This window comes from Sebastes umbrosus, chromosome 13 (genome assembly GCF_015220745.1).
Source record: "Sebastes umbrosus isolate fSebUmb1 chromosome 13, fSebUmb1.pri, whole genome shotgun sequence".
NCBI lineage: Eukaryota > Metazoa > Chordata > Actinopteri > Perciformes > Sebastidae > Sebastes > Sebastes umbrosus.
The window spans coordinates 1,879,346-1,907,119 of record NC_051281.1 but is presented as its reverse complement, the minus strand read 5'-3'; the positions used below and the strand labels follow the sequence as shown (position 1 = coordinate 1,907,119).

General features: G+C 39.3%; 1 protein-coding gene across 4 annotated transcripts; it reads right to left on the bottom strand.

Annotated features, from left to right (window-relative positions):
* Positions 1-34: 34 nt before the first annotated feature.
* On the bottom strand, positions 35-27,612 carry LOC119500179 (interleukin-1 receptor type 2-like). 4 transcript variants are annotated; one of them, XM_037789779.1, is made up of 9 exons: positions 27,455-27,612; positions 9,888-9,965; positions 7,445-7,694; positions 6,956-7,148; positions 5,840-6,008; positions 5,500-5,562; positions 3,819-3,954; positions 2,514-2,668; positions 35-441 (listed from the first exon to the last, which is right to left on the bottom strand). In XM_037789779.1, the coding sequence occupies exons 2-9, from the start codon at positions 9,961-9,963 to the stop codon at positions 335-337; spliced, it is 1,149 nt and encodes a 382-aa protein (XP_037645707.1). In that variant the 5' UTR covers positions 9,964-9,965; positions 27,455-27,612; the 3' UTR covers positions 35-334. The 4 variants fall into 4 exon arrangements, with proteins under 4 accessions (XP_037645707.1, XP_037645706.1, XP_037645705.1 ...); XM_037789778.1 differs by lacking the exon at positions 27,455-27,612 and adding an exon at positions 22,980-23,283; XM_037789777.1 differs by lacking the exon at positions 27,455-27,612 and adding an exon at positions 10,163-10,486.
* Between the last annotated feature and the right edge of the window lie 162 nt (positions 27,613-27,774).

Below are 27,774 nucleotides of genomic sequence, written 5' to 3'. Positions count from 1 at the left end.
CTACATTCAATCAAACCTACACATCAACACTGAGTATTTTCTCACTCCACTTTCTTTTATTATAGTCAGATTTACCATGTAAATGTGCAAATGGACTGAACACGTTTCTACTGTACAAGATGCTTCCCTGAGAACATTTATTACATTTAGAAAAAAGCACACACATATACAGTATATATACAGCTTATGACATACACTCATTGGCCACTTTATTGGGTACACCTGCAAAATCTAAGTGACACTGTCAGAGAGATATTCATTACAAATAGCTATATGTTTATTATTGAGGTTGTAGTTTGCGGTGGTGTTTAACTGGGCTACATTAGTCCTGTTTTCATTCAGTTGTCGTAGATTTGAAGAGGACGTAGAGGAAGATGGAAACCACAGTCAGGAAGCAGGACACGGCCACCGCAGCTACCACCAGCCATGTGAATGTGGAGTCTGTGGAGAGATGGACAGAGGTCAGTGAATGTTTTCATGTAGAGGCTTCTGGTTGTCTTCATTATTGGAGGTATTACAACTTGGATTGGCTGTTGGTTATATTGGTTTTGATACCATGTACTGAGTATAAGTCTGATTTGGAGTCAGATGTCTGCGGTTAGTTCACATCTTTAACAGGTGGAAACCTCCGGGTCTGAGAAGTGAATCCAATGCTGAAGTGCCTTAATCCTGCATTCTCTCTATCAGCCAGCAGGGGGCGACTCCTCTGGTTGCTAAAAGAAGTCTGATTGTATAGAAGTCTATGAGAAAATGAGCCTACTTCTCTCTTGATTTATTACCTCAGTAAACATTGTAAACATGAGTTTATGGTCTCAATCTCTAGTTTCAAGTCTTCTTCATACAGCATGATGTTCATTTAGTAAATTGTGGTTCCATTTAGAGTCAGATAGACCATAAAGCAGGGGATGCTTTCAGGCGGGGCTACCTGGTGATTGATGTGGTGGAAATTGACCGAATAAGGGAGACCAACAAAGAGAAATTTATCTTTGTATATTTATTAAGCTTTTGCGCAAAAGGACCGAAACCTCTTAAGTGACAGTCAGCAACTGCCGAGGAATCGATGCCGAGTGCATCCTCACCAGGGTTTTTATATGCATAACAAAGAGTCAATAGTTACATTCAATGCACTTGAATAAAGAGTCAATGGTTACATTCAATGCACTTGAATAAAGAGTCACTGGTTACATTCAATGCACTTGATTAATAAATGAATTTCCCAAATGAAGGCACAATATCATTTAGGGAATTTCCCTAAATGAAGGCACACTTTTGTCTCAGACATCAAGAGAAGAGTTAATGTGCAAGGTAGGCTATATTTCATCCTTAAATCATTTATACAGATCACACATTGTATGAAAAAGGACAGTTCATTTATAGTATCAGGGGTTCGAGTATAGTTCAGCGGAAAGGGAGCCAGTCATGCTTTCTACAAAACAGTATAACACAGAGAATCACACTTAATACAAAGGTTATACACTAAATGATCATTTTTCCCTCTACAATTACCATCTATTTGACATCTGTATATTTATTTCTAGGGATGTCACGAGAACCGTACTTCGGTACCAAGCCGATGCCATAATTCAAAAAAGTGAAGGTACTCTTTTTCTACAGTACCGAAGGAACCGTACGATGACTGTAATGGTCATTAGTAGTGATGTGAAGGTGAGGTAAACTTGTGACAACACCGGTGTTACCGATTACTCCGGACATTTTAAAAGAAAGATGAGGGTCAACATGTGCAGAGCGCTGACTCTGATCTGTACCGTCGGGTGGCGGTGTGTCTGGCCTCTCCGGTAGAGCTTTTGCTGCAGGTCTCCACTGCGGGGTTCTACATGGCACCGCTGCTCCGTGCACACCGGCTGTGACAGCTCCATCCACCTCGCGCCGATTATCTCGGCATTGCCGTCTTTGGCTGTCTCTGCAGCGGAGCGTGCATGCAGATGAACGGCGTCCCTTTGCCGGGGCTCCTCGCTCTCTCACCCGGTATCATTTTGGGGGCATTACGTGCCGAGGCATTATCAATCCACTTAACGAGGGTGCTTTCTCCATGAGCAATCGTTTTTCATTTAGAGGAAATGACTTTCCTTTTCCCGTCATGTTATCAATGTGCATGCAGCATCAGCTTCAGGTATCCAGCTGTAAAAGCAGACGGTCCGCGAGGCAAAGCATCAAAGGAGTAAAGTAAAAAAACTAACAAAAATTCAATTCATGCTAGTCTGACATAGTTTTAAAATGTTTTCCCAGATGTTTTCTTGTATGAAAAGACCCTGAATGAACACTCTAAGGGGACTACTTCATTACTATAAGCAAATGTTTAAACAGCATTTGTATATATATAAGCGGTTGATCACTGTAACTGTGATCACTATAAGCGGTTTCCACTATACTCTCTGGAATAACAATAAAAATATTCTGGAATTAAAAGAGAGAACAGAAGATCTTCCAAAATGGCTACCATACCTGTGCCCTGAAAAAAGTTTTCATTTGACAGGCTTACTCTGTGTTTTTACCTGCTGGTAACAGAGTGAAATAGCCCTGAGGATGTCCCCTGCCATTCATCGCTATACAGGTGTAGTTGATGTGGAAATTCTCCTCCCTCAGCTCAGAGAAGATCAGCATCTGCTCCAACCAGACACCTTGAGGAGGACCATCCACTCTGCTTCCACTGTTGAAGACAGACAGATAATGAAATGTTACGTGCTTGGTTAATGCCGGGTACACACTACCCGAGAATCAAGCTGATTTTGTGCCCGATTCCTCCCGACGATTGTCAGCAAAGCCCTGATTTTTTTATTGTAAATATTAAACAAGTTCATTATTTACGATGGGATATCGTGTTGTGTGTGGGGAACCCCGAGCAAAGAGTATAGAAGCAAAGAGACGAAACTCTGCTGTTTTTTTGACAACTGCTGCTGCTGCCATTTTGGACTGAAAACACTTATTTTATTTATAATATTTCAATGTTCAACACAGGCCATTTCAGTAGAATATGACAATACAATAGAAATAATTTAGTTGTACTTTTGTACGGCACTTTGTAGGCAGACGTTGTACTGTTTTTATTGACTTTCCCTTCTTGGCAATATACGCTCTTTACCACGTGACTGCGTAATCGGCTGTCCTCGGATAATTGAGAACCAAGCTGACTGACGCGGAAGGACAACGACTGCAGTCATGGCGGCCGCGGCTAATGCATGAGCTAATGCTAAACGTGAAGCATAAAGTCGTAGTAAGATGGAGCTCGGAAAAGGAGGACCAACTTGTTGATTAGTGTTTATTTAACGTGTCTCCATGACTTTATCCATCCATCCTTCGCCAATTTACAGTACAAAGTAAAAACTAACACGGCTAAGACTTCCTCGACCACCGTGTTTGTTTACACCAAAGTCACTTGAGATATTTTTTTTAGTCGTTTTACTTTTTAGAACCATCAAAAGTAGTGTGTACGCGGCATTAGAGCTTCATATTTCTACCTGTTTTGTGCCCGTTGTACTACAGTAGAGTCATTATGTAATCTGAAAAGGGTTGCTGAAAATAAGGAACTCACAATTTGTGTCAACTCTGCAGCTCTACAGAGCTTATTAAGCCTCTTAAAGCTCATCGTTTAAAAAAAATATGCATGCTCCCTTAGGAAATTTTCCACATGAAGTTGTAGTGAAGAAATGAAAACATTGAAATATCAAGGCAGAGATACTACCTCAGGCATCGTTTTTTTTTTAACATATCAGGCACATCATATGAACTTTCATAGTCCTCACTACTCTAAAAGCAGCAGACAAAACAAACCAAATAAAAGGAAAGGTGAGGGTGCTAACTTTATCTCTGTCGTGTAGATGCGGTCAGAGGGGTTGGTCGTCAAAATGAAATTTTCTCCGTCCCACCAAGCGAAAGTAGTCGAGGGACTCCCGACACACGGCACAAACACCTGGCACCGTTTGGTGAAACTGGACCCTAAACACATGCACAAACACAATAACACAAATTATACTCAACAAAACTATTCATCCGAAATCTATAAACCTCAATTTAAAGTCTCTAAATATTTTCCAAATAGTGTTTCTCCAAGGAGCTTCAGACCGAAGCTGGCGTTCAGACTGAAAATAGCACTGTGTTTTAGTGTTGCACGATATACGATACTAGAAAAGTATCGCAGTACGCTGCCGTTAAAACGGTACGATACCCCGTTTTATTAGTACCTGTACTTTAAGAATGACAGTGTTTTGATACGAGCCGTGAGTTGCATTGATGTGAGACCGCGGGGTCGTGTGTGTGTGTGTGCAGCGCTCTGCTTTAGAGGACGCTGAAAAGAAGATTAAAGCAGGTCATGAATCTCTCGCCGGCTGCACAGTCTCGCTCTGAGATGGTGTCTCTATCAGCAGAACTCCCTTCAAAAAACAAGGAAAATAACAGCGCGGCTCTAATTACCGATCAAATGTACCGATAAAATTAGATTCACCATCTTTTCTGATTCTGTCCAAGCATCTCCAGTAATTCGGCAAACACATAATCCACCAAAGAGCTTGTGATAAAGTATTATTTTACCGTGTGTCTGTTACATGAATGGACGGAGAGGAAGAGCAGTCCGGTGAGAGTGACTCTTCTCTCTCTTCACACCACTTCGACACAACACAGCTCTTTCTGCAGTTACTGCGGTGTCTTCCTGATTTTAGCAGCTTTTCTCTCATCAACTTCTTACAGAACTTCATCTGAATTTATTATCGTTTTGTGGGTTTTTGTTTAGGAACCCTCTCGTCGTCTACCGTGCTGCAGTACCACTCTCCGCCTTAATTGCGTTGGCCTTATTAAACGCTGTTTAATAAGTGATATCAGAATCATATATATATATATAAACATAGATGAGTTATAAGAAAAATAGAAATGTATGCATTATCAAAAATAAATGCAAATATAAAATGAACTATCAAAGAAATCACATGAACTTAAGTACTGGAGACATCAGATTACTGCAAACCATTTCATTTTTTTTAATGAATACATTTTTAATGAATAAAAAAACTTGTAAGTTCCACGTTCTGTCATCTACTATTCCATTACTTTTCCTGATGTTTTAGATTTTTGCCGTGGTATTGTTTCAGTATCGGTATCAAAATATTTAGGCAGGGTATCCTATCGTAGTCAGAATTTTTGGTATTGTGACAACACTACTGTGTTTGTGTGAATGTATGTTAACAGGTACCACTAAAAAGATGAAATTCAGTCCAAGTGAAGTCTATTTTAGATAAAACAGCCATGAGTTTGAAAGCTTATCAAGCTCCAATGCATTGCACATTGACTTCTAATTCAGTGAGACAGGATTTTATAACTCTGTAAACGTCCTACAGCTACGATGGTTTTATTCTCAGATTTGACGGTAGGTGACGTAGTACTCTACACTTGCATTAACTCACCCTGCAAGTCGGTCTGAAAGATTCAACAACAGACATTTAAGCTGCAGAAAACCATGTTTCTCAGAATATGGTGCAGACGGGGACTCACCAATCTGTGCCTTGATTGTTTCATTGGCTGGTTCGTGCACTTGTGGAAGCATATAGTACTTCTCTGAAAAGACAGACAACAAGAAATACAGTAACAGAGGTTGAGGTTATCTAATCACGTAAATACACTGTATGTGTATGCGGTATGAGTTATTAGCTCCCGCCCACGGTTTTGGGAATGATCCACCTCTTATCAGCCTGCTGTAACCTTACTCTTTTCTACTTACTAGTTGTATAGTTGTATTTATGATTTTAGAAAAGTGAAACAATAATTCATTCTGTTGTGGACAAACAGTCTAAGTCCCTCTCTTGCACAGTCAAGTACTGATGTTCAATCTTACCTGAGACATAAACGTCGATGGTCTCTGACACGGATCCCACAACACCACCGAGAGTGAAGGTCAGAGTACATGTGTAATTGGCGCTTTTAAGTTCCACCTCGTCAATCTTCAGTTTGTTTGGAGCTATGTAGGTATACTTGTCTTTCCCATCCACGATGGGGTCAGAACCCTAGAAGAGAAAAGAAAACATGAAAAGTCAAGCTTTTATTTTTATTTTTTAGAATTAGAATTAAGGCTGTCAAAGTTACCGCGATAATAACGCGTTAATGCAAATTCTTTTTAACGTGAATCTATATCATATGAAACTATAAAACCTGATGAATCCATTGGTACCAACCATGACATACTAGCTTGTCACGAAGGAGTCTAAATAACACTCCAAACTTAAGCTACATTTTTTCAAAGGGGTCCCTTGACCTCTGACCTCCAGATATGTGAATGTAAATGGGTTCTATGGGTACCCACGAGTCTCCCCTTTACAGACATGCCCACTTTATGATCATCACATGCAGTTTGGGGCAAGTCATAGTCAAGTCAGCACACTGACACACTGACAGCTGTTGTTGCCTGTTGGGCTGCAGTTTGCCATGTTATGATTGGAGCATATTGTTTTATGCTAAATGCAGTACCTGTGAGGGTTTCTGGACAATATCTGTCATTGTTTGGTGTTGTTAACTGATTTACAATAATAAATATAGAGATACATTTGCATAAAGCAGCATATTTGCCCACTCCCATGTTGATAAGAGGATTAAATACTTGACAAATCTCCCTTTAAGGTACATTTTGAACAGATAAAAAATGCGAGTAATTTGCGATTAATCGCGATTAACTATGGACAATCATGCGATTAATCACAATTAGATATTTTAATCGATTCACAGCCCTAGTAAAAAGGTTTTGGTACAATTTTATTTTGCTTTTAGGAGATACACTGAATAAGGACCAGTCTTATTTTGATGCAACGATTTGTACATTAGCAAAGCCAAACTGACAGCTGTCCTCAGATTGTTGTGCCTGTATTAATCTGGTCCAGCAAAACTACTGTACAACATCTGGAGTAATAGTAGGTTAATATTGTATGTCAGTGCTCAACAAGAGTTTCCCATAACTCACTCTGTACCACGTGATGGAGGAAGAGATGCTGTAGCTGTCCAGTTTACGGATGTAGCTCATCAGAGGGCAGGACAGGAAGCCATTGACTCCCTTTGTAAGTTGTTGATGAGCTTTCCTTGGTCTTCCATACTCTCCAGAAACTGCCAACTCCACTATCAGCTTAGTGGTCTGAATGTAGCACCAAGACGGAGTTCTGTTGGAAATTAAGACGAAAATTAGCCTTTTTATTTTCTTTTATGCAGAGATTCTTTGATGCATCATTAATAACATAAATAAAACACCACAACGTAAGTTGTGTAGAGCTGCAACGATTAATTGTTTAATTGTCATATATGAATTAAATTATGAATCGCCATTTTTGAAACAATTTAAAAATCGTAAAAATCGCGATACATAAGTGAATCAATTTCCCCCTACCCCCCACACCCCTACAGTGTAGACACACACACATAAGGACACATTTTGTATTTTCTACTGAAGCTACCGTACCTCACTACGGTCACATAATCTCCCGTGTCGTCCAGCGTTATGTTAAGAAACCACAGAGTCTCGCCGCGCACCAGGACTCGACCGCTCTGGTTGCTCATTTCTCGGCCCGTCGAGTCGTACCAGGTGACGTTGTAAGGGACAGCTGTGAAGTTGAAGATGTCTGGAGACAGCAGGGTGCTTTTCAGCATAGCCATGTCCCCGGGAACAGAGAAAACCCTCTCAAACTGGACTTTGTAGTCGGTACAGTTCTCTGCAACACACACACATACACATCAGTGGAGAATGGAGTTAGCATTTATTCAGCCAGCAAGCAAACTTTGGACTTTTCCTGCAAGAAATAATTGTCTGGCATGCATTCTGTTCATGTTGCACGATTTATTAGTCTTTACTTATGCTTGCTATCTATATTTGCATTCACGTATCGTTTTACTTTCATGGATTAGGAGGAAAAGATCAGTCATCAGAATACTTTGAATCTGAGTCTGCAGTAAACCTTTCTTTGATCTTTTCTTTGCACTTTGAATTGTTATGGGATGATGCTTTACAAATAAACTCGCCCGCCTTTTCTTCTGGTTCGATTTTCTTTTTGGGCATTTGACCAGCAGCTCAGGCATTTAGAGCTGCCGTGACGACATCATGACTGACTTCCAGTATTTTTCCATGATGCCTCTCTGTGGCTACATCCACACCAATACCTTTTCATTTTAAAATTGTGTTATTAGAACGAAACCGATCTCCGTCCAGACAAGCGTTTTAGGGCCATTTCAGAATGAATCTCTTTACTCAAACTGCTTTTTCAGTTCCAGCAACTAAACAGAGGACTGATCTCCCTCCAGATATTAGAGGAATGTTAAAAAGGGTCATGTTGTCTCAGCAGGAATCTCTCTGACCCGTCAGAGGAGGCTCTTTCCCTCTCCTCTCCTGTTTTGATATTTAAACAAACTATCCGTCAACAGGGAAATAAAAGCCTCTCGTCTACAGACCGGTCTCTAGAGAGCTCCAGCTCATAGCGGTCTGTGGGCGTTTACGCCCGGCTGGCTGGCGAGGTAACGTTGGAGCAAATGTTCAATTCTTCATCTAATATCGTAAAAATGTTGATATTAAAAATCTACACAGTTGATTTCTCTCCTCAAACATTGTCAGAAGTGAATTTTGTGATGAAATATCTACGAAAAAAAACCAGCTGTTTTTGGCTGCTGTTGTTGTAACCGTAGCCTGTACCGTTTCCAGCGCTTTGCATTGTGGGATACAGTAGGCGAGGTAGACTGGTCCGAGGCAGACTGGAGATTTTTTCCAAATCAGTACGACATCCGGGTATTTTTGGCATACTGTAGTTTTTCTTTTTGTTCGCACTCTGCATACTACATACTACGTTTTGGTCAAATACGTACGTACCACTAGCATAGTATGAGGTTGTACTACTAGCATAGTATGAGGTTGTACTACTAGTATAGTATGAGGTTGTACTACTAGTATAGTATGAGGTTGTACTACTAGTATAGTATGAGGTTGTACTACTAGTATAGTATGAGGTTGTACTACTAGCATAGTATGAGGTTGTACTACTAGTATAGTATGAGGTTGTACTACTAGTATAGTATGAGGTTGTACTACTAGTATAGTATGAGGTTGTACTACTAGTATAGTATGAGGTTGTACTACTAGTATAGTATGAGGTTGTACTACTAGCATAGTATGAGGTTGTACTACTAGTATAGTATGAGGTTGTACTACTAGTATAGTATGAGGTTGTACTACTAGCATAGTATGAGGTTGTACTACTAGTATAGTATGAGGTTGTACTACTAGTATAGTATGAGGTTGTACTACTAGCATAGTATGAGGTTGTACTACTAGTATAGTATGAGGTTGTACTACTAGCATAGTATGAGGTTGTACTACTAGTATAGTATGAGGTTGTACTACTAGTATAGTATGAGGTTGTACTACTAGTATAGTATGAGGTTGTACTACTAGTATAGTATGAGGTTGTACTACTAGTATAGTATGAGGTTGTACTACTAGTATAGTATGAGGTTGTACTACTAGTATAGTATGAGGTTGTACTACTAGTATAGTATGAGGGTTAGAATACAGCCTTTGTGGTTAAATTAGAATTACTCCGGTTCACAAAATATATAAACAAATAAAACTTGTTCAGGTTCTGATAGCAGCTGAGTCACTGTAGCTCTAAATGAACCATGTGTTTGTTTTCTGACTATCCAGGATTAGAGCCAGCAACCTTCACATCTATCAGAAACACCAAGTTGCTGCAGTCACACCAGTGGCCACAGGATGGCGATAGCATGCTTCTCTACAGACTGGAGGCAGATGTTTGACTTCATAAAACCTATGAAATGTAATACAGTATTCACAGTATAAAGTTTCAGAGCTCTAGTAGTATTTATGTAGTTCTTTGAGAAAACAGTGTGTCTCAGCTCACCCTGTTCAAGTCCTGTACAGATCCCATACAGCCCGAGGAGGAGCAGAAGGCTTCCCAGTGTTGAATGCTGGCCCATGGCTGAAAAACACACATAGAAACAGCAGTTAGAGTTGACCGTATACAACAACAACAGCCTGAAATCATGACAAACAGCCAGTAACTTACTGGAACACTTGTGTCCAGTGTCACTGACCGCTCATAAGAGGTTTTACAATACAGCAATAATCAGCAAAAAAACAGTTTTTCTTTCCCCTTTAAGCCAAACTTTATCTTACCTAATATTTCCGTCTGTTCCTCTCTCTGCTTCTCCTCTCTCCCACCCTCCCTCCCTCTACCTCTCCTCTCTCCCGCAGACATAGATGACAAATGTTCTGGTATTTCAGGAGTCATTTGTGCATAAACCTCTTCCAAAACGCTACGTAACACTTTGGAACTGGAAGGATGCCCAGCATTCCTGAACACAGATTTACGCAACTGAATGTTCCCGCTCAGTCTTGCCTGTAAATCTGTGAATGAACACTCTAATCCCTCGGGAGGAACCGGTGTCATGTTTGGTGCTACTATGGTGACTGTGCTCAAGTTTTTGACATGACTAAGGGGCAGAATCGTGTGTGGATATATATTTATTAACACTGTTGTTTTTAGTCAAGCATTCAGTCGTTTTTGTCTTAGTCTACTAAGATTTCTTCAGTCGATTAGTCATTTCTTTATGCTTTTTTTCATGCTGAATGACTTATTTCCAAGAAACTTGTGAGCACATCTCTGGTAAACACCAGATTTAAAGTGGTGCTTTTGTGTGACAAAATCGTACTAGTGTTAGTCGACTAAGAATTTCTTTGGTGGAGGACAGCCCTAGTTGTTTTATCACAACACATTTTCTCATGTAAACAAATGTCAGTCTTGCTGTAGTCGTGAACAATGTGTACGTCAAAGCAGATTTGTGGTTACAGAAGCTTGTTAATTTCGGTAACTTGAGTAGGTGTGAAAACTGTGAAGGCATCAACACATGTGAGGTTAGGGTTAGGTCATCACTGTACAGGTTGGTACCAAACGACAATATGAAGGCAGCTAAACATTAGTTTAAAACTTGTAACATGTCTAAGTACCAGACAGGATGCAGGTCAAATCTTGAAAAGTAAGTGACTAACCATACTAAGAACAGAGTGTCACAGGAAACTGAGCTGCTCCAACAGACAAAAAAAAAAAACACAAACTGGTGAGCTTTCCAGAGAAAACAACATTGTTATTATAACCGCCTATTACCAGAACTGGTCACTGTTGGTCAGCCGGTATTATCAGCTCAACCAGCACCGTATGAACAGTCATCTGGATGGACTGTAATGAAAGTATGTGACTAAAGCTGGAAACAGACTGACTCAGTTAAACAGAAGTTTACCACAAGGATCTGAATCCATGAACCCAAGTTACAACGGGATTATCAGCTTCAAAAAGATTAATTAACTATCAATTTACCATTTATGATCGATGGTTATTATGAAGTATTACCTACACATTTTGCTGTCCAGTAATGGTTTTGAAACCTGTAGAAAACCTGCTTGGCTATCGACGTGCACAAAGTAGTTTAAAAAAGGGGAAGGCGGTCGGACTGATTGATTGATTGATTCATTCATTCATGATTGATTCAAAATGTCGTCAACGTCGAACAGACCCAACCAGAACACTGTCAGGAGTAGGGATGCACCGATACCACTTTATTTCAGACCGAGTACAAGTACTTACATTTGGGTACTCGCCGATACCGAGTACCGATATGAGTACTTCTCTGTGCCAAAAGACCCTCGTTAACAGCCAGCTGGAGGGTGTGAGCGACACACGGCAGGCCGGCGAGTCCCGCATACAAGGCGGTGCGCCGCGACCGGCTCGAAGGTGGCTCGCGGCCGCAGCTTTACAGAGCTTGCCGCACCGTGACGGGGCTCCCTGCTCCCGGTGCGACTGTCGACCGGGGTGGACTGTCCGCAGTGCGCCCCAACCGTGTTGTGCAGCGGCCCACGTAAAAGGCGCCAGAGGTCTGTGGCGATGTCGGCAACCCACCCGACCCGTCTTGAAAAAACGGACCAAGGAGTCTTATGTACGTGCGAGTCAAAGGGTGCAAGCAAAACCCTGCGGCGCAATGAAAGTGAAGGCCGGCGTGCACAGTATCGGACCCGATACTGGTATCGGTATCGGTGCATTTCTAGTCAGGAGCGTGATGCATGATGATTTGTAATGTTTCAAATATAAAGACAAAGAAAACAGATGTGTGTTGAGAAACGAAGGATTGTGAAAACGGCCCTATAAAGTTTGTCTTTTACAGACTTTCAACCATCAGTTACTCCCTGACAAGTGTTGCATAAATTGGTAAATAAGCTGGAGGGAACTTTGAAAAGGATTTAAAGACACTGATACACAAAAACAACCATATCTGAATTGGGGGGAAAAAGCCTCTTGGTGAAAAGGATGCTGTAGTATTGTGTTCGAGCTTGGTGTCTGGCCACATTCAGATAGGCTTCATAGTCTTTAGCAGATAACTGATCTAATCTAACCACATCTTTCACCGCATGCATTCACAATACTCATACGGCAGCATTTCCACTACAGGGAGCTCTTACTCATCTTTACAGTATATTCTGCAGCAGTGCTAAAGCTTCACTGGCGGTTATAATAACTGTACACATGTCACGTCTTAGCTTTTTAAGAAAGCTCACTAGAAATACTAATAGAAATAGCATCAGGACCCCTTTGAAGATGGCCATGCCAGTTTTTCCTCGCCAAAATTTAGTGTAACTTTGGAGCGTTATTTAGCTCTCTCAACGATAAGCTAACATGACTTATCACCAATGGATTCCTTAGGTTGTTATTGTTTCATATGATACCAGTATCTTCACTCCCATTTTAAAACTGAGCCGCTACAACCTTAAAAATCAAAAGTTGCGTTAAAGAAATTAGTGATGTTAAAAACGGATTTGCGTTAACGAGTTGTTATTGCGTTAACTTCGACAGCCCTAATAAATACATAGATTTAAAAATGAATATAAAATAAATAAAACATATATAAAAAAAAGACAAAAATAACAAAAAAAAATAATGCAAAAATAAGTAAATCAATTTGAAAATTAATAAAAATAAATAAACGGGAAAATTAAATAGAAGAATAAATAAATAAGGGAATTAATACAAAGATAATAAAGTATCAAAATGAAACAGAAATATCTATTTATGTCACATTTTATCAATTAATGAATGGCTACCTTACACTTTGACAGCCCTAGAACAAACATAAAGAATATAATAGGTATCTTTCTCAATATTTAAGGTAATTCAGGAGCTATTTAAGAGGAAAACTGGGGTTTACGGGATTTATTCCTGTTTCAGATTTTTTTCTCATCCTAATAGAGATTGTTTTTGTTGGAAATGTCAAAAACTGGATTCTATGAAAAAAAAAAAAAAGGTAATTTTGACGATAATAAATTCTTATTTAATCAATTGACAACTTTCAATTGGAGATAACAATACTGGCCCATATCAGTCAAACTCTTGTTTGTAGTTTGTGTGCCGTCAGCAGAGTGCCAAAACAAACAGAAGACTTCACAAGAAAACAGTAGCAACAAAATGTGTGAAACGGCTGTGGAGAGAAGATGAGATATATATATATACACAAGAAGAACATTTTCCAAACCACAGTATCTGCATCTCTCCATCTCACTACAGGAAGACAGTAACAGAGCTGTGTACATGGAGATGTACTGGTGGTTTAGCAGGCTGCAGTGAATATGAAGCGCTGCAGGTTCTGCGGTTTGACTTTCTTACCACCAACTTTTCCGATCACGACTTTCAGATCAGCGTCTTCGTTGCACTTTGACTGCCCTGAAACTTTCCCTCTCACACCTGCAGTTTGGTTAATTTGGTCTGGGCCAAGAAATAAAACGAGATGTGGTTGCATTTCAAAAATAAATAAATAAATAAATATATCATTAAATGTAGCAAAAATAATATTAAAAATAAATGTAGCCATTAATTGATAGATAAAATGACATTAATTGATATTTCTGTTTTAATTTGCTTCTTTATTTATTTATCTTTGTATTAATTCCCTTAATGGTTGGTACAAATGGATTCATTAGGTTTTCCAATTTCATATCCCGCCAGTATCTTCACTCTAGTTTTAAAACTGAGCCCGCTATGAGGTAAAAATCGCAAGTTGCGTTAATGCGTTAAAGAAATTAGTGGCACGAAAAAATAAATAAACACAAAGAAATAAATGTAAAAATAAATTAATGAATTAAAAAATGAATACATAAATAAATAAAATGAAAAATTAAACAGAAGAGTAAATAAATAAGGGAATTAATACGTTATAAATAAATAAACAGATTAAAACAGAAATATCAAGTTATGTCACATTATCAATTAATTAGTAGTTACATTTATTTTTTATATTATTTTTGCTACATTTAGTGACATATTTATTTATTTATCAAGTCATTGTTTATTTATTTATTTTTTATCTTGGCAGATTCCGTCCTCCATGAAAAGAGCTCATGAAAACTTACTGCAAATCAACCAGACAAAACAAGGCATCTTGTACAGCAATATTCCTGCTGGTACTGTAGGATTGCTATATCCTGCTAATTTTAATGGACATAATAAAATGCCAAAATACACCTAAAATATTGGTAGTTTAGCTAGTTTAGAGGTCGCATATCTACTATCACAAAATACTGTGGTCTCTAACAATTATTCCGTAGAATTTCTTTTTAATTATTCAATTAGGCTCCGTCTATAGAATGTCATAATTTCTTAGAGGCCAAGGTCTTAAAATTGCTTGTATTGTTAAGCCAACAATCTAAAACGCAGCGATTTCAAGTCAGAATGATATACAACTTGATAAACAATTTAACAGATCAGATTAAAAGATCAAATAATTGATTGGTGGTACCAAGGAAATATAACAATGTAAGATATTTGAAATAGTTGAAAAATATTTTACCTTGCCTGGCGTACGGATCTGGAAATAGCTAAAGGGATAATCCAAGACAGCGGTATTAATCTCAATGTATTAAAATATGAATTAAAAAAGTGTCATGTTGTAGCTTTAAAAGCTGGAGGATACGTGTTTCTTGTGAAGGCACATTGACTGATTTCCCTCCCTGCGTCTGGATGTTGTTCGGGGATCCAGAGTCTTTGGAGCACTTTGGGCAGCATAGTTTGAATTTGGGACAAGCCCGGGCGGAAGAGGAGCGTGGGAAGAGCTCAGCCGGTTCAGCGGGCCGTGGTATGAACACAGACGTAGGAGTAGCACATGGGAGCCAGAGGTGAACGGAACTGACTCGAGTCACATGGAGGAGAGAAACGTTTGGCGAGGGCTTTCCCTCCGGAGGTGTTGGTGCTTGGCTGTGTAATGAGTTTAGCAGTGAGTCAGACTGTTGTGGTTTTTAATCCCCCTTTTGTTTACCAATGGTTGGATGAGGGTTAACACACGTTTTGTTTTTACTTTACTCTCAGTTTATTCAGTACCACACTTCTACACTTCGTAGAATGACTATGTACCACAAGCAGCTTGTCATCTTTAATATTTCTCTTTATCTTAACTCCCCCCCCCCCCCCACATATTACTGGTAACCTTCTCTGCACTGAACTGCAGACTACCGCTAATGGAAATATGTCTTCCTGGCACGAAACCGTTAATGGAAAAGAGCTTGCCCCTGCCAAGCCTGTAGGGTTGATATAGTGCCTTTTCATAGCCATGCCTGCTTCTTTAACCTTGAGGCTACCAGCACTGACGTTGCAACTTGAACATGAACATTCAAGTTGCGGTTATGTAAGCACAGTTCTGTTATTGTAAGAAAATGAGGCCATCACGTCAAGGACTGGCTGGCATCCTCTACCGGCTTCTAATCTGGCTATTTCCCAAATTCCGGGGCTGGATCCTCTGAAGGACCCGGCCCATAAAGGTGTGTTCCTCAGAGGAACGGAGGACCAGGCTGAACCTGTTCCACCCCCACACACGAGACGGTCTGAAGCCTCACAGAGACCCCATCTAGCTAATAGTGCATTCAAGAACTCCTTTTCCACTTGTAAAGTCAGAAATGTCCAAGTTCTGAAGGCTTATTAGTCGGGCTGGGATGATACACATATCTCCCGATTCAATCCTATCAAGATGCTTGGCTGCCGATTCCATATGTATTGCGACCATGGGAAAAAGTTGAATCATACACTTCTAGGGACTTTTACTTTGGAAAATATCTAAATTAATACAGTAAAAATGTTTGATTTTCTGCATGTATGTAGTCAGAGATGTCCTTGGCTCCATGCCAAAAAAAGGCAGAAGAAAAGTCCAACAAATGTCCGTAAGAAAGGCAGAAAAATGTCTGAAGAATGTCTGAAAAACAAAGACAGAAAAATGTCTGAAAAAATGCCAAAGAAAGGCAGAAGAAAAGTCCGACATATGTCCGTAAAAAAGGCAGAAAAATGACGGAAAAATGTTGTAAAATGGAAGGAGTGAAAGGCTGATGTAAATATCATTACTAAAGTGTTTATCCTCTGCAGGGAGGGGAGGTAAGGCTGTTGGGAAATATGCCACATTTGAATCAATGTTATTAAAGCAATAAAAGCTCTAAACATTTTCGATAGAAGTTACTAATAATCTCCAACATGATGTTTTCTGTTTGTAAGATATATACTTATAAGGTTCAGTTGACACAGTGATGTGTCGTAAACTGACATCGCAGTCAGTGTTGTGGAAACCAGACAAGCACTTTTGGGAAACGGGCCTCAGTCACTAACTGAACAAATTTGTGCAATGTTTGACGTCGCTTCAGCAAACTGACGGAAAGGAACAAGTGTCCATTTGTTTCTGTTTGCATACGGCTAAGTGGCAGTTGGGTGTGTTGGCACTACAGATGTGCTCAGTTGTGCGAACTTTGTCCATCTGTTTGTGTGACAGCGGTTGCAACACAGACTGAATGATCACAGGTCCAAGGTCGTGACAACATGAACTTGATAAACAACTTTCTATTGTCAACATCAAGTAAAGAATATTTTTCTGCTGCTTTTACTGTCACTGTAGATCATTTAATCTAACGTAATAATGTAGTTTGAGTATGAAAACAGCTACAAAAATATACAGTATATACTTGCAAATCCTCACAATTAACGGTTAAACTGGAAAGAAAGAAAGAAAATCAGTTAAGTGGGAAGCAGTGATTTGGTCTGAGCTGTAGTTCTGGTATGAGTCACCATAAACATTTAGATTGAGTCACGATTTACTGTCACTAACAAGAAAAATGTGAGGCAGCATCAGCAAAATGTATTCTCACCTACTGTTAAACAGTTCAACACTCAACAACTCACTACAGTAAATGTGCAAGAGTGGAACAAAATTGCAATAAACACACCTCCCACATGGCCCAGACTTCATATGCACCACCGTGTCAGCACTATAGAGATTACATTAATTCAATTCTCTTTTTTATTATCTCTTATGGCATCTTCAAATTGCTTTTTTCAACAATCAACAGTCTGAAACACAAAGATATTCCAAATACACTGATGTTGGGGCTGCAACTAACAGTTATTTTCATTACTGGTTAATCTGCTGTTTATTTTCTATAATAATTGATAAATTTTTTTTTTTTTTATTGAACTCATTAGTTCTAAACCCAAAGTTATTGATTCTGGTGTCTCATGTAATGAAGACAATCTGCAAATTTCTGAGGCTGAAATCGGGGAATGTTTTTAATCGATTGCCAAAATTGTTGCAGATTAATTTTCTGACGATTGAAAAATCGATATATCATCGATCATATAAAACAAAAAACAGCAGTAAATCCTCACACTGGCGTTGTTTTAACAAAACAAAATGCAAAAGCATTTTTGGCTTGATGAATAACTAACGATCAAAATAGTTGTCTGTGAATTTCCTTTTGATCAACTAATTCATCAGTCTAAACTGAAAGTTGAAGAGTTCAGTGTAAAGCTCCTCCACGTAGATTTAGGTTTCAGTTTGCTCTGTCTGAGATTTAATCTGGTCTCAACCTCCTTTGCCGGAGCCATTCTGGATTCAAACTCAACTGAATTTGGTTTTGAGACTCATTTGAACTCAACAAATTTGGGAACGATCCCTCAAAAGTACCTTAAACGGGAGCCTCCTTGTTCTAGTGTGGACTTAAAGCCTTTGCACACCAAGTCGGTATTTTTTGTCCGAATTTGTTGCACGTTTTGTCACATTGCGTCAGTCACGTTCGTTTTGCCTTTTTTCAGACATTTTTTGAATTATTTTCAGATATATGTCAGAGTTATCTTCTGCCTTTGTTTGGCATTTTTTGCCCTTTTTTTGGGGGGGATTTTTTTTGGATGTATGTCAGACTTTTCTTCTGCTTTTCTTTGGGATTTCTTTGGCATTTTTTTGACATTTTTTGGCCTTTTTTTCAGACATTTTTGAACCTTTCTTTTTTACATATTTTAGACTTTTCTTCTGCCTTTCTTTGGCATTTTTTCAGCCACTTGTCAGTCATTTTTCTGCTTTTTTTTCAGACATTTTTGGTACTTTTTTCGGACATATGTCAGACTTTTCTTTTTCCTTTCTTGAATCCCTTCCGAAACTTTCGGCTGTCATTAAAGTTTTCGGAACAGATTTGTTGGAATGTCTTTCGCATCCGTCAAAAGCCAAAACAGTGTTGTTTGACAATTCAGAGCCTCCACCCGTGCAAACATCATCATCCAAAATGGCATGATAAACTTTCACTTCGTCTCCCTGCACAAAGCACTTTACAATAGAGAAAGAAAAGAGTAAAGCGATGCAGAATTTAAAGATAGATTGCGTTATATTCTATGTTTCTAGAGGGATGGAAAAGTGCTAAGCAAAGCAAAAAACATTTTTTTTTCGTGAAGGGGAAGAGGATGTGATCCCAAATGATGATGGAGAATTGAAACAATGTCCTCAACACAAGCGGTAATACAAGCAGCAACTTGTCCAGATGAATGACACACCCAGCGTTTGCACAACGAGTCCGAACCAGCAAAGCTTTGTCATTCATCTGAGAGCACATAGCTCATTATTTGCAAAGAATGTAGGGCTTGCTATGAATTTACGTCATGTTGATCTACATGTATAGGTTATTTTGCATCACAGAGTTCTGTTAATGCATCTCGAGTCAGTTAAACCAAGGAAAGGAAACATGCTGGCCCTTGGAGGAAAACATCTGATTCTCATGTTCCATCTCTAAACCAGTTTATTTTTAACCATGTCTGAGAAAATATCTTTGAAATTAAGGAGGCACTGGAAATATTGCGATACAGCAGTAAATCTGCTGGACTGCTTAGGGACAAAACAACGTGGGAATATTCTAATATAAATGACAGATTTCAAGTGAGGAAATGAGAAATATTATTTTAGAAATATCCTTCCGAGGGCAGTTTGTGCTGTCAACGCGATCTTTGAATTAGGATTGATGGAGAGTTGAAGCCGTTTATCTTGTGGGAGGTCATCAAACTACATGACTCATTTAGCGCTAAAAAGGGAAACCCTGGGAGTTACCCTTCCTACAGCGGAGCACGAGAGTATGATATTTCACACTGAGGACAATAGTGTTTTTAGTGTGAAGGGACAGAAGGTGTTTTTCTCAGTAACAAACTCGTTTGTGCTTTTTGGTTTTGTGGTGAGATGCTCCACGAGACTTCTGCCAAGTTTATTCATCTCTGCTTTTTCCACTGCGGTTCTGTTATTTTACATGTTAAACTGAACTACATTCTGGGTGGGTGCAGCTGCGGAAGCATGCATTAACAACAGACCATACAGTGGGTTGCATTTCCAACTCGAGAGGCTGTATACATTAGCAGCAGTAATATAAAGTTGTGAAGGAGACAGAAAAATCAAAATCAGCAGATTTTTTTTGACCTGTCAAATCAATTAAACCCTTTTAACCTCTGAGGCCCGACTTTACTGTCTTTCAGAGGCTGTAGCAGGCTCTAAACAGTCTTGAATTACATAAATTGAGTCTCACTGTAAAGCTGAGACTCTGGTGGATCCAATGAGCCCAACTGTATTCATGTGTGATGATGTTAGTCCCCATAGGAGACATCTCATTGTAGTGAAACTTGACCTCTCTGTATAAAATGACCTGTGGTGACCTCTAGGATAATCACAGCCTCATGAAACTTTACAGCCACAAACTAGAGACCTAGAGCATTCAGAGGATGGATGGATCAAACTAGAGACCTAGAGCATTCAGAGGATGGATGGATCAAACCAGAGACCTAGAGCATTCAGAGGATGGATGGATCAAACCAGAGACCTAGAGCATTCAGAGGATGGATGGATCAGACTAGAGACCTAGAGCATTCAGAGGATGGATGGATCAGACTAGAGACCTAGAGCATTCAGAGGATAGATGGATCAGACTAGAGACCTAGAGCATTCAGAGGATAGATGGATCAGACTAGAGACCTAGAGCATTCAGAGGATGGATGGATCAAACTAGAGACCTAGAGCATTCAGAGGATGGATGGATCAGACTAGAGACCTAGAGCATTCAGAGGATAGATGGATCAGACTAGAGACCTAGAGCATTCAGAGGATGGATGGATCAAACTAGAGACCTAGAGCATTCAGAGGATGGATGGCTTTCCTACCTAGATTGACAATAAGGGGGTTTCTAGGCAGTTTACACAACAGAAGTGTTCGCCATCCAATCGCCAAAAAATGCAATTCTTGCAGAAATCTCCAAAAGATTTTTGATCCCAAATCACAGCATGTTTTTTTCTCTGGTGTTTCTCGAGGTCTTGGTGTCTTAATGTGGCATTTTGGAGGGATTATTGATCATTTTTATCAATTCTCCAGTGGTAAAAAATGGTTAAATTTAGCACTAAATCTGTGTAACAAACGGTATCAGCCCAAAAATTGCTGCAACAACTTATGAGACATAACAGAGCATGGGGCTGGACATCATATACTTCTATCATCATGCTCTAAACTGACACTTTCACAATTTATTTGAATTATTTTGAGCTCAAATTAATCTTCAGCTTCCAGATGATGTACACCACTTCTATGTGACATCTACTGTCAAGTCAAACTGAAGTTTCAGAAAATTAAGATTTATAAATATTAATAAATAGAAATTAATAAATTAATCAATTAATAAATAGAAATTAATAAAATAATATAAATAGAAAAATAGAAAATAAATAAATCAGAAAGTAATTTGTAAATTAATAAGTCCAGTAGCAAAACTGAGTGCTCAGTGAGTAAAGCAGAGGGAGGGAAGTAATTAATCAAATTACACCCGGAGTTTATAAAAGCAGCACTCCTCAGTGCCACAGGGAAAAGGGTCCTGAACAAACAGCGGAGCGCTAACCAGCAGGGCTTTCATTCAAACCAGGACTGCAATCTGCAGTAAAACTATGCGAAAACAACATCTACAAAGTGTGAGAGGCAGCCGGTAAGGAGACTGAAGCACTTTGAGAGACTGATCGCTGTTGCTGGTGTTTTAGTCCGTCTGTTTGTGCCGGTGGTTGACTTTGTTTGTTTTGAGTGTCCGGTGGATGACGCGGTGAGAGGCGGTGAATTGTGGGGGCTTATGGGAAATGTAGTTTAGGATTGCTACGTGATTTGATATGAACTCAAAAGTAATTATGAAATATAAGATACTTTGTGCTTAATTAAATAATTAAAAATAGTAATTAAATAAAATAATATAATGCGCATATGTATGTATATATGTATATGTGTGTGTGGATATATTACCTTTATGTTAAGGCTTATTTGTATTTGACATGAGACATTTAATGGGAGTGTGTGTATTAACTTAAATAAGGAGTAATACATTTTGCATAGTCTCTCTTTGTTCTTATTTATACTTATTTGGTAATAATGTGAATATTTTCTTTTCTGTATTTTTTCTATTTGAAAGGTTTTTCACCTAACGCCTAATGGCTAATGGCTAATCACTAAAGTGAAATGAACCTGCAACTCAACCTAAAAATAAAGGAGAGAAAAAGGAAAAGCTGTTTCATTGAGTGGATTCCAGTTAAAATCTTACAGTGGATGTTTCAGTCTCTTTCAAGTTTGGGACTGCACATAAACCGAACAATAACTTGACATCTACTGTTGACCTGCTATCTCCCCTATAAAGTCCCCCTGTACCCCCTTAAAAAAAAAGACTAAAATGGGTCTATTGTGGGTCTCTCAGGGTTAACAACATACCGTACAGTGGGTTGCATTTACAACTCAAAAGGCTGAATTAATTAGCAATAATATAAAGTTGTTAAAGAGACTGAAACATGATAATCAGCAAAGTTTTTTGTCCTGTCAAACTAATTAAACACTTTAAAGAACTGTGATACTGCACTAAGTCTAGAGCAGGATACACACAGAATAAAGTCACTCTATATATAATATATATAATCTATACTTACTAATCTATACCCGACCTCAGTTAAGAATTTAGTCATCAATAAAACCCACACATAGCGTGTCTAACCTTTAGTTTCACTTCTATGCTATCTGCTGTAAAATGTGGTCACTTATTTACTTATTTATTTATGGGCGTATGAACCAGCCTGTCTCAGATGTGAACTGATAAAAGATAAAAACACTGTTGTAGAGAAATCACCTGCAAAGCTTTCACAGCAGAAAGAAAACAAAACCCCATGGTTGCTCCAAATGTTTGATAAAACTTGCAGTGCAAATTAATCAATTATAATTTGATTTAAAAAATGATTTCAATGCCATGCGACTGATTTGAGGTAAACTTCCGATGGTTTAATAGGAGAAAAGAAGCATCAATATTACTGTCTATGAATATTACTATCTATGAATAGCTTAAAAATAGGTTCTCATTATTGCATACACCAGGTGCCTCTAATATAGTGTAAAAGGAAGCGTGCCTCCTTTGTGGTTAGAATTACAACACACTTCTCTTGAATAGTCAGAATGCAACGCTTAAGCTCATATTTCTAACAAGGTAAAGAGGTAGGGAGCTGATAGACAGACGGTTTTATTTGCCTTCAGTGACAGTTATTATTACAAAAGTAAGAAATTGGAAAGAAAACAAAACTTCGATAAACAAATGTGAGCAGAAGATATTGACTCACCTCGGAGAAAGCGACACAGAGGCAGCGAACAGACGGAGGAAGGATGAGAGCGTTTACACGGCACAGCAGAACTAACAGAGGAAACGCCACCTCTGACCCTCACGTGCAGAGTGGCGTCTCGACCGTGCAGCTCAGCCAGTGACTCAACAGCCCCGTCCCACCTCCACGGGACCAAAGCACAAACAACTCAACACACAAGAGGAGGAAGAGAGTGTTTGGATTGCACCTCTCAACTGTCTGTTTACCTTCCTTTGCATTTCAACATACTGTTAACCCATCAACAAAACCTTCCTCTTACCAAAACCACAATACCGTACCGTTAGATCAACATAAAATAACCTAACAGGACGTTCAGGGGGAGATAGCAGGTCAACAGTAGATGTCACATAGAAGTGGTGAACATCATCTGAAAGCTGGGAACCTGAAGATTAATTTGAGATGCAGCTCAGCACTGTGTGTCAAGTTGTTCTAGTCATAAATAAGAAATTAAAATTAATTAATATTCACAATTTAAGTGTATCAGGGCTTAGAGCATGATGATAGAAGTATATGATGTCCATCCCCATGCTCTATTATGTCTCATAAGTTGTTGCAGCAATTTTTGGGTTGATAGAATTTGTTACAGAGATTTGATGCTAAATTTAACCTTTATTTTACCACTGGAGAATTGATAAAAATGATCAATAATCCCTCCAAAATACCACATTAAGACACCAAGACCTCGAGGAACACCAGAGAAAAAGCCATGCTGTGATTTGGGATCAAAAACTTTTTGAGATTTCTGCAAGAATTATATTTTATTTCGGCGATTGGATGGCGAACACTTGTGTTGTGTAAACTGCTCAGAAACCCCCTTATTGTCAATGTAGCTAGGAGAGCCATCCATCCTCTGAATGCTCTAGGTCTCTAGTTTGATCCATCCATCCTCTGAAGGCTCTAGGTCTCTAGTTTGATCCATCCATCCTCTGAATGCTCTAGGTCTCTAGTTTGATCCATCAATCCTCTGAATGCTCTAGGTCTCTAGTTTGATCCATCCATCCTCTGAATGCTCTAGGTCTCTAGTTTGATCTATCCATCCTCTGAATGCTCGAGGTCTCTAGTTTGATCCATCCATCCTCTGAATGCTCTGGGTCTCTAGTTTGATCCATCAATCCTCTGAATGCTCTAGGTCTCTAGTTTGATCCATTCATCCTCTGAATGCTCTAGGTCTCTATTCGGATCCATCCATCCTCTGAATGCTCTAGGTCTCTAGTATGATCCATCCATCCTCTGAATGCTCTAGGTCTCTAGTTTGATCCATCCATCCTCTGAATGCTCTAGGTCTCTAGTTTGATCCATCCATCCTCTGAATGCTCTAGGTCTCTAGTTTGATCCATCCATCCTCTGAATGCTCGAGGTCTCTAGTTTGATCCATCCATCCTCTGAATGCTCTAGGTCTCTAGTTTGATCCATTCATCCTCTGAATGCTCTAGGTCTCTATTCGGATCCATCCATCCTCTGAATGCTCTAGGTCTCTAGTATGATCCATCCATCCTCTGAATGCTCTAGGTCTCTAGTATGATCCATCCATCCTCTGAATGCTCTAGGTCTCTAGTTTGATCCATCCATCCTCTGAATGCTCTAGGTCTCTAGTTTGATCCATCCATCCTCTGAATGCTCTAGGTCTCTAGTTTGATCCATCCACCATCTCAGCTTTACAGTGATATCCAATTGATGTAATTCAAGACTGTTTAGGGACCGCAGTAAGCAGAAATATTAAAAAAAAAAAGGCTTTTAAAGGATATAAAATATGAAAATATGTGCTTTTCATATGCTATCTCAACCACCATAAGAATATATTGTTCTAAAACATCAATAAATCAGTAAAGTTACCTGCACGCAGATGTTTTGTGACCAACCATTTGATAAAAATGTTTACAGTCTCATAACTTTAAGAACCAAAGAAACCAAAAGGTCTACATCTACATCTACCAGGGACAGGTTTTGGTTCCCATAATTTAAATGTTAACGGGCAATTCTTCCAAAAACCCACAGTAAAAACAAAGCGTGGTTTTGCAGAGGCGTGAAGCCACACCTGGGCTTCCCCAGAAGAGGGCACAGGCTTTTTATTCAGCTACGAGTTAGTCCCCATCTACCAAGATCTCTAAATGTCACTTTTTCAAACAGGATGCACTGTGGCCAACATGAACTACTTTCACAGCCACAATGTGGCCGTTAGAAAAACACTTCCTGAGATTACAAGTGCTCTGTTCTCTTTTCTGTCTCGGGCATCAGAAGGGTTTCGAACATGTTTTTCTTTTTCTTCCTTTTTTTCTCCCACAGCCCGTCGGAACTTCTTTGTGTTCAAAACCTGACTTTGGGGCAGGTGTGGTTGTACTAATAACAAAAGACATTGTCATATCTGTAGTCATTTGCTAAATGATGATGTCTTTTGACTCTTCGGAAAGTTGATAACGTATACTGTATGTGTTTTTAGAAATTCAGTACTGATACTCAGAAATAATGCATCAACTAGCGATTAATCAATTAATAGTTTGGTGTATAATGTGTCACAGAATAGTGAAAGGGCTGCCCCCTCTTAGTCGATTAGTCGACTTATCGGTCATTTTGGTTTTAGTCAACTAAGATTTCTGTAGTCGATTAGTTGTTGTTTTTATGCTTTTTCATGCTAACTCACTAAGAGTCACAGCAATGCACCAAGGAATGGCAAGGAAGACTTCTAGCTAGCAAACGTGGATAAAAACAGGGCTGTACCTGAATCGGTGCGCCGACTCGTGTTGAGACATGGACCACGTCTTGTTTACCATGCTTGGGTGTGACTCTTTTTGCTGTCATCACTATTCATATCTATACAACCAATGTGTTTATGATTAATCTGTTTACGACAGCACTAAATTGTTTACAAGAGAACCAAGTTCTTCATAGATCTAGCCTCTTAAAAAGAAAACGACGGCTCAACTTCAAGAACTTCAAGTCGACTGAGGGGTCACCGACGATGATTCAACTTATCGACTTTCAGACGGCAGCCCTAGATAAAATGATAAAATGATAAAAATGGGCTTTGAAAATGCATTGAACATGTTTGTTTGGACTTTTGGTGAGAAACACTAAATGTAAAGATAACATTTGTTTTTGAACCACTTGTGGTCAAAACATCCTCTTAATTACCTCATCGCTCTGAGACCCGCGGGCGATCCCAACCGACTTTACTGTCTTTCAGAGGCTGTAGCAGGTTCAGTTTTAGAGCTACAGTGAAGCGACTGATACCATATAAAACTAGGAACCCTAAGGAATCCATTGGTGCCAACCACCGGTATTTAACCTCCTTCCTATCATAGTTGCATGTCGGCAAGGAGGTTAAATAACGCTCCAAACTTACGCTAAATCAAAGGGGTCCCTTGACCTCTGACCTCCAGATATGTGAATGTAAATGGGTTCTCTGGGTACCCACGAGTCTCCCCTTTACAGACATGCCCACTTTATGATAATCACATGCAGTTTGGGGCAAGTCATAGTCAAGTCAGCACACTGACACACTGACAGCTGTTGTTGCCTGTTGGGCTGCAGTTTGCCATGTTATGATGTGAACATATTGATTTATGCTAAATGCAGTACCTGTGAGGGTTTCTGGACAATATCTGTTATTGTTTACTGATTTCCAATAATAAATATATACATACACTTGCATAAAGCAGCATATTTGCCCACTCACATGTTGATAAGAGGATTAAATACTTGACAAATCTCCCTTTAAGGTACATTTTGAACAGATAAAAAAATGATTAATTTGCGCTTAATCATGATTAACTATGGACAATCATGTGATTAATCACGCTTAAATATTTTAATCGATTGACGGACCTGTTATTTAGTTTTTTCTTTTATTTAAATCCACAGGGAACCTTAACTTAATTTTTCGGAAAATCAATTAAGATGGAAGTTCCTGCAGGTAGACTTTGAGCAAATTGTGTAATTGTGGGAAAAAGAATGTGGTCGAGAACATAGTTTGAGTCTGTAAAGTTCCTGAAAAGTGATGTTCTTCCACCCCTAAATATACAACCCCCCCTTACCAACAAAGTCCAGCTTGGTTGACGTCATGACACTAAAGTATTGATCCTGAACTGAACAGAGTGCAGATGTGGAGCAGGGCGGCCCTGCGGCGACGTCACCGCCAGTAACGGTGATGTCCGTAACCGCTTGTCCTATTCAGGGGCTGGAGCCGATCCCAGCTGACATTGGGTGAAGGCGGGGTTCACCCTGGAGAGGTCTCCAGACTATCACAGGGCTGACACATAGAGACAGACAACCATTCCCGCTCACATTCACACCTTTAGAGTCAACAATTAACCTGCATGTCTTTGGAGTGTGGGAGGAAACCGGAGAACCCGGAGAAAACCCACGCTGGATGTTTATTATTATTATTATGAAATTATCATGAAATTATAAGTTAATAATGTTCAAGACGGAGAACTCACCAGAGTGTGATGTTAACTAGTCCTTGCGTAAAGGCAACAGCCTCCTCAGGTTGCTTAAATCCTGTAAAAACATATTAAAAAAAAAACAACCTTAAATTTGAGCTGAGCCGTGTCCTCTCCAGCTTTGACTTCCTCTTTTGTGGAGACTTCGGCACATGTTGCAATTTCCTTTTCAGGGATCTTTTGAAAGCCGGTGTGTGTCCTAATCTGTTGAGCAATAACTGGGAGGAGAGCAGCCAGGCTCCTGCTGTTCTTATGATTCACACCGTACACACTGTCTCTTACACCAGCACTGAGAGGACTTAAAGGTTAATTCATAT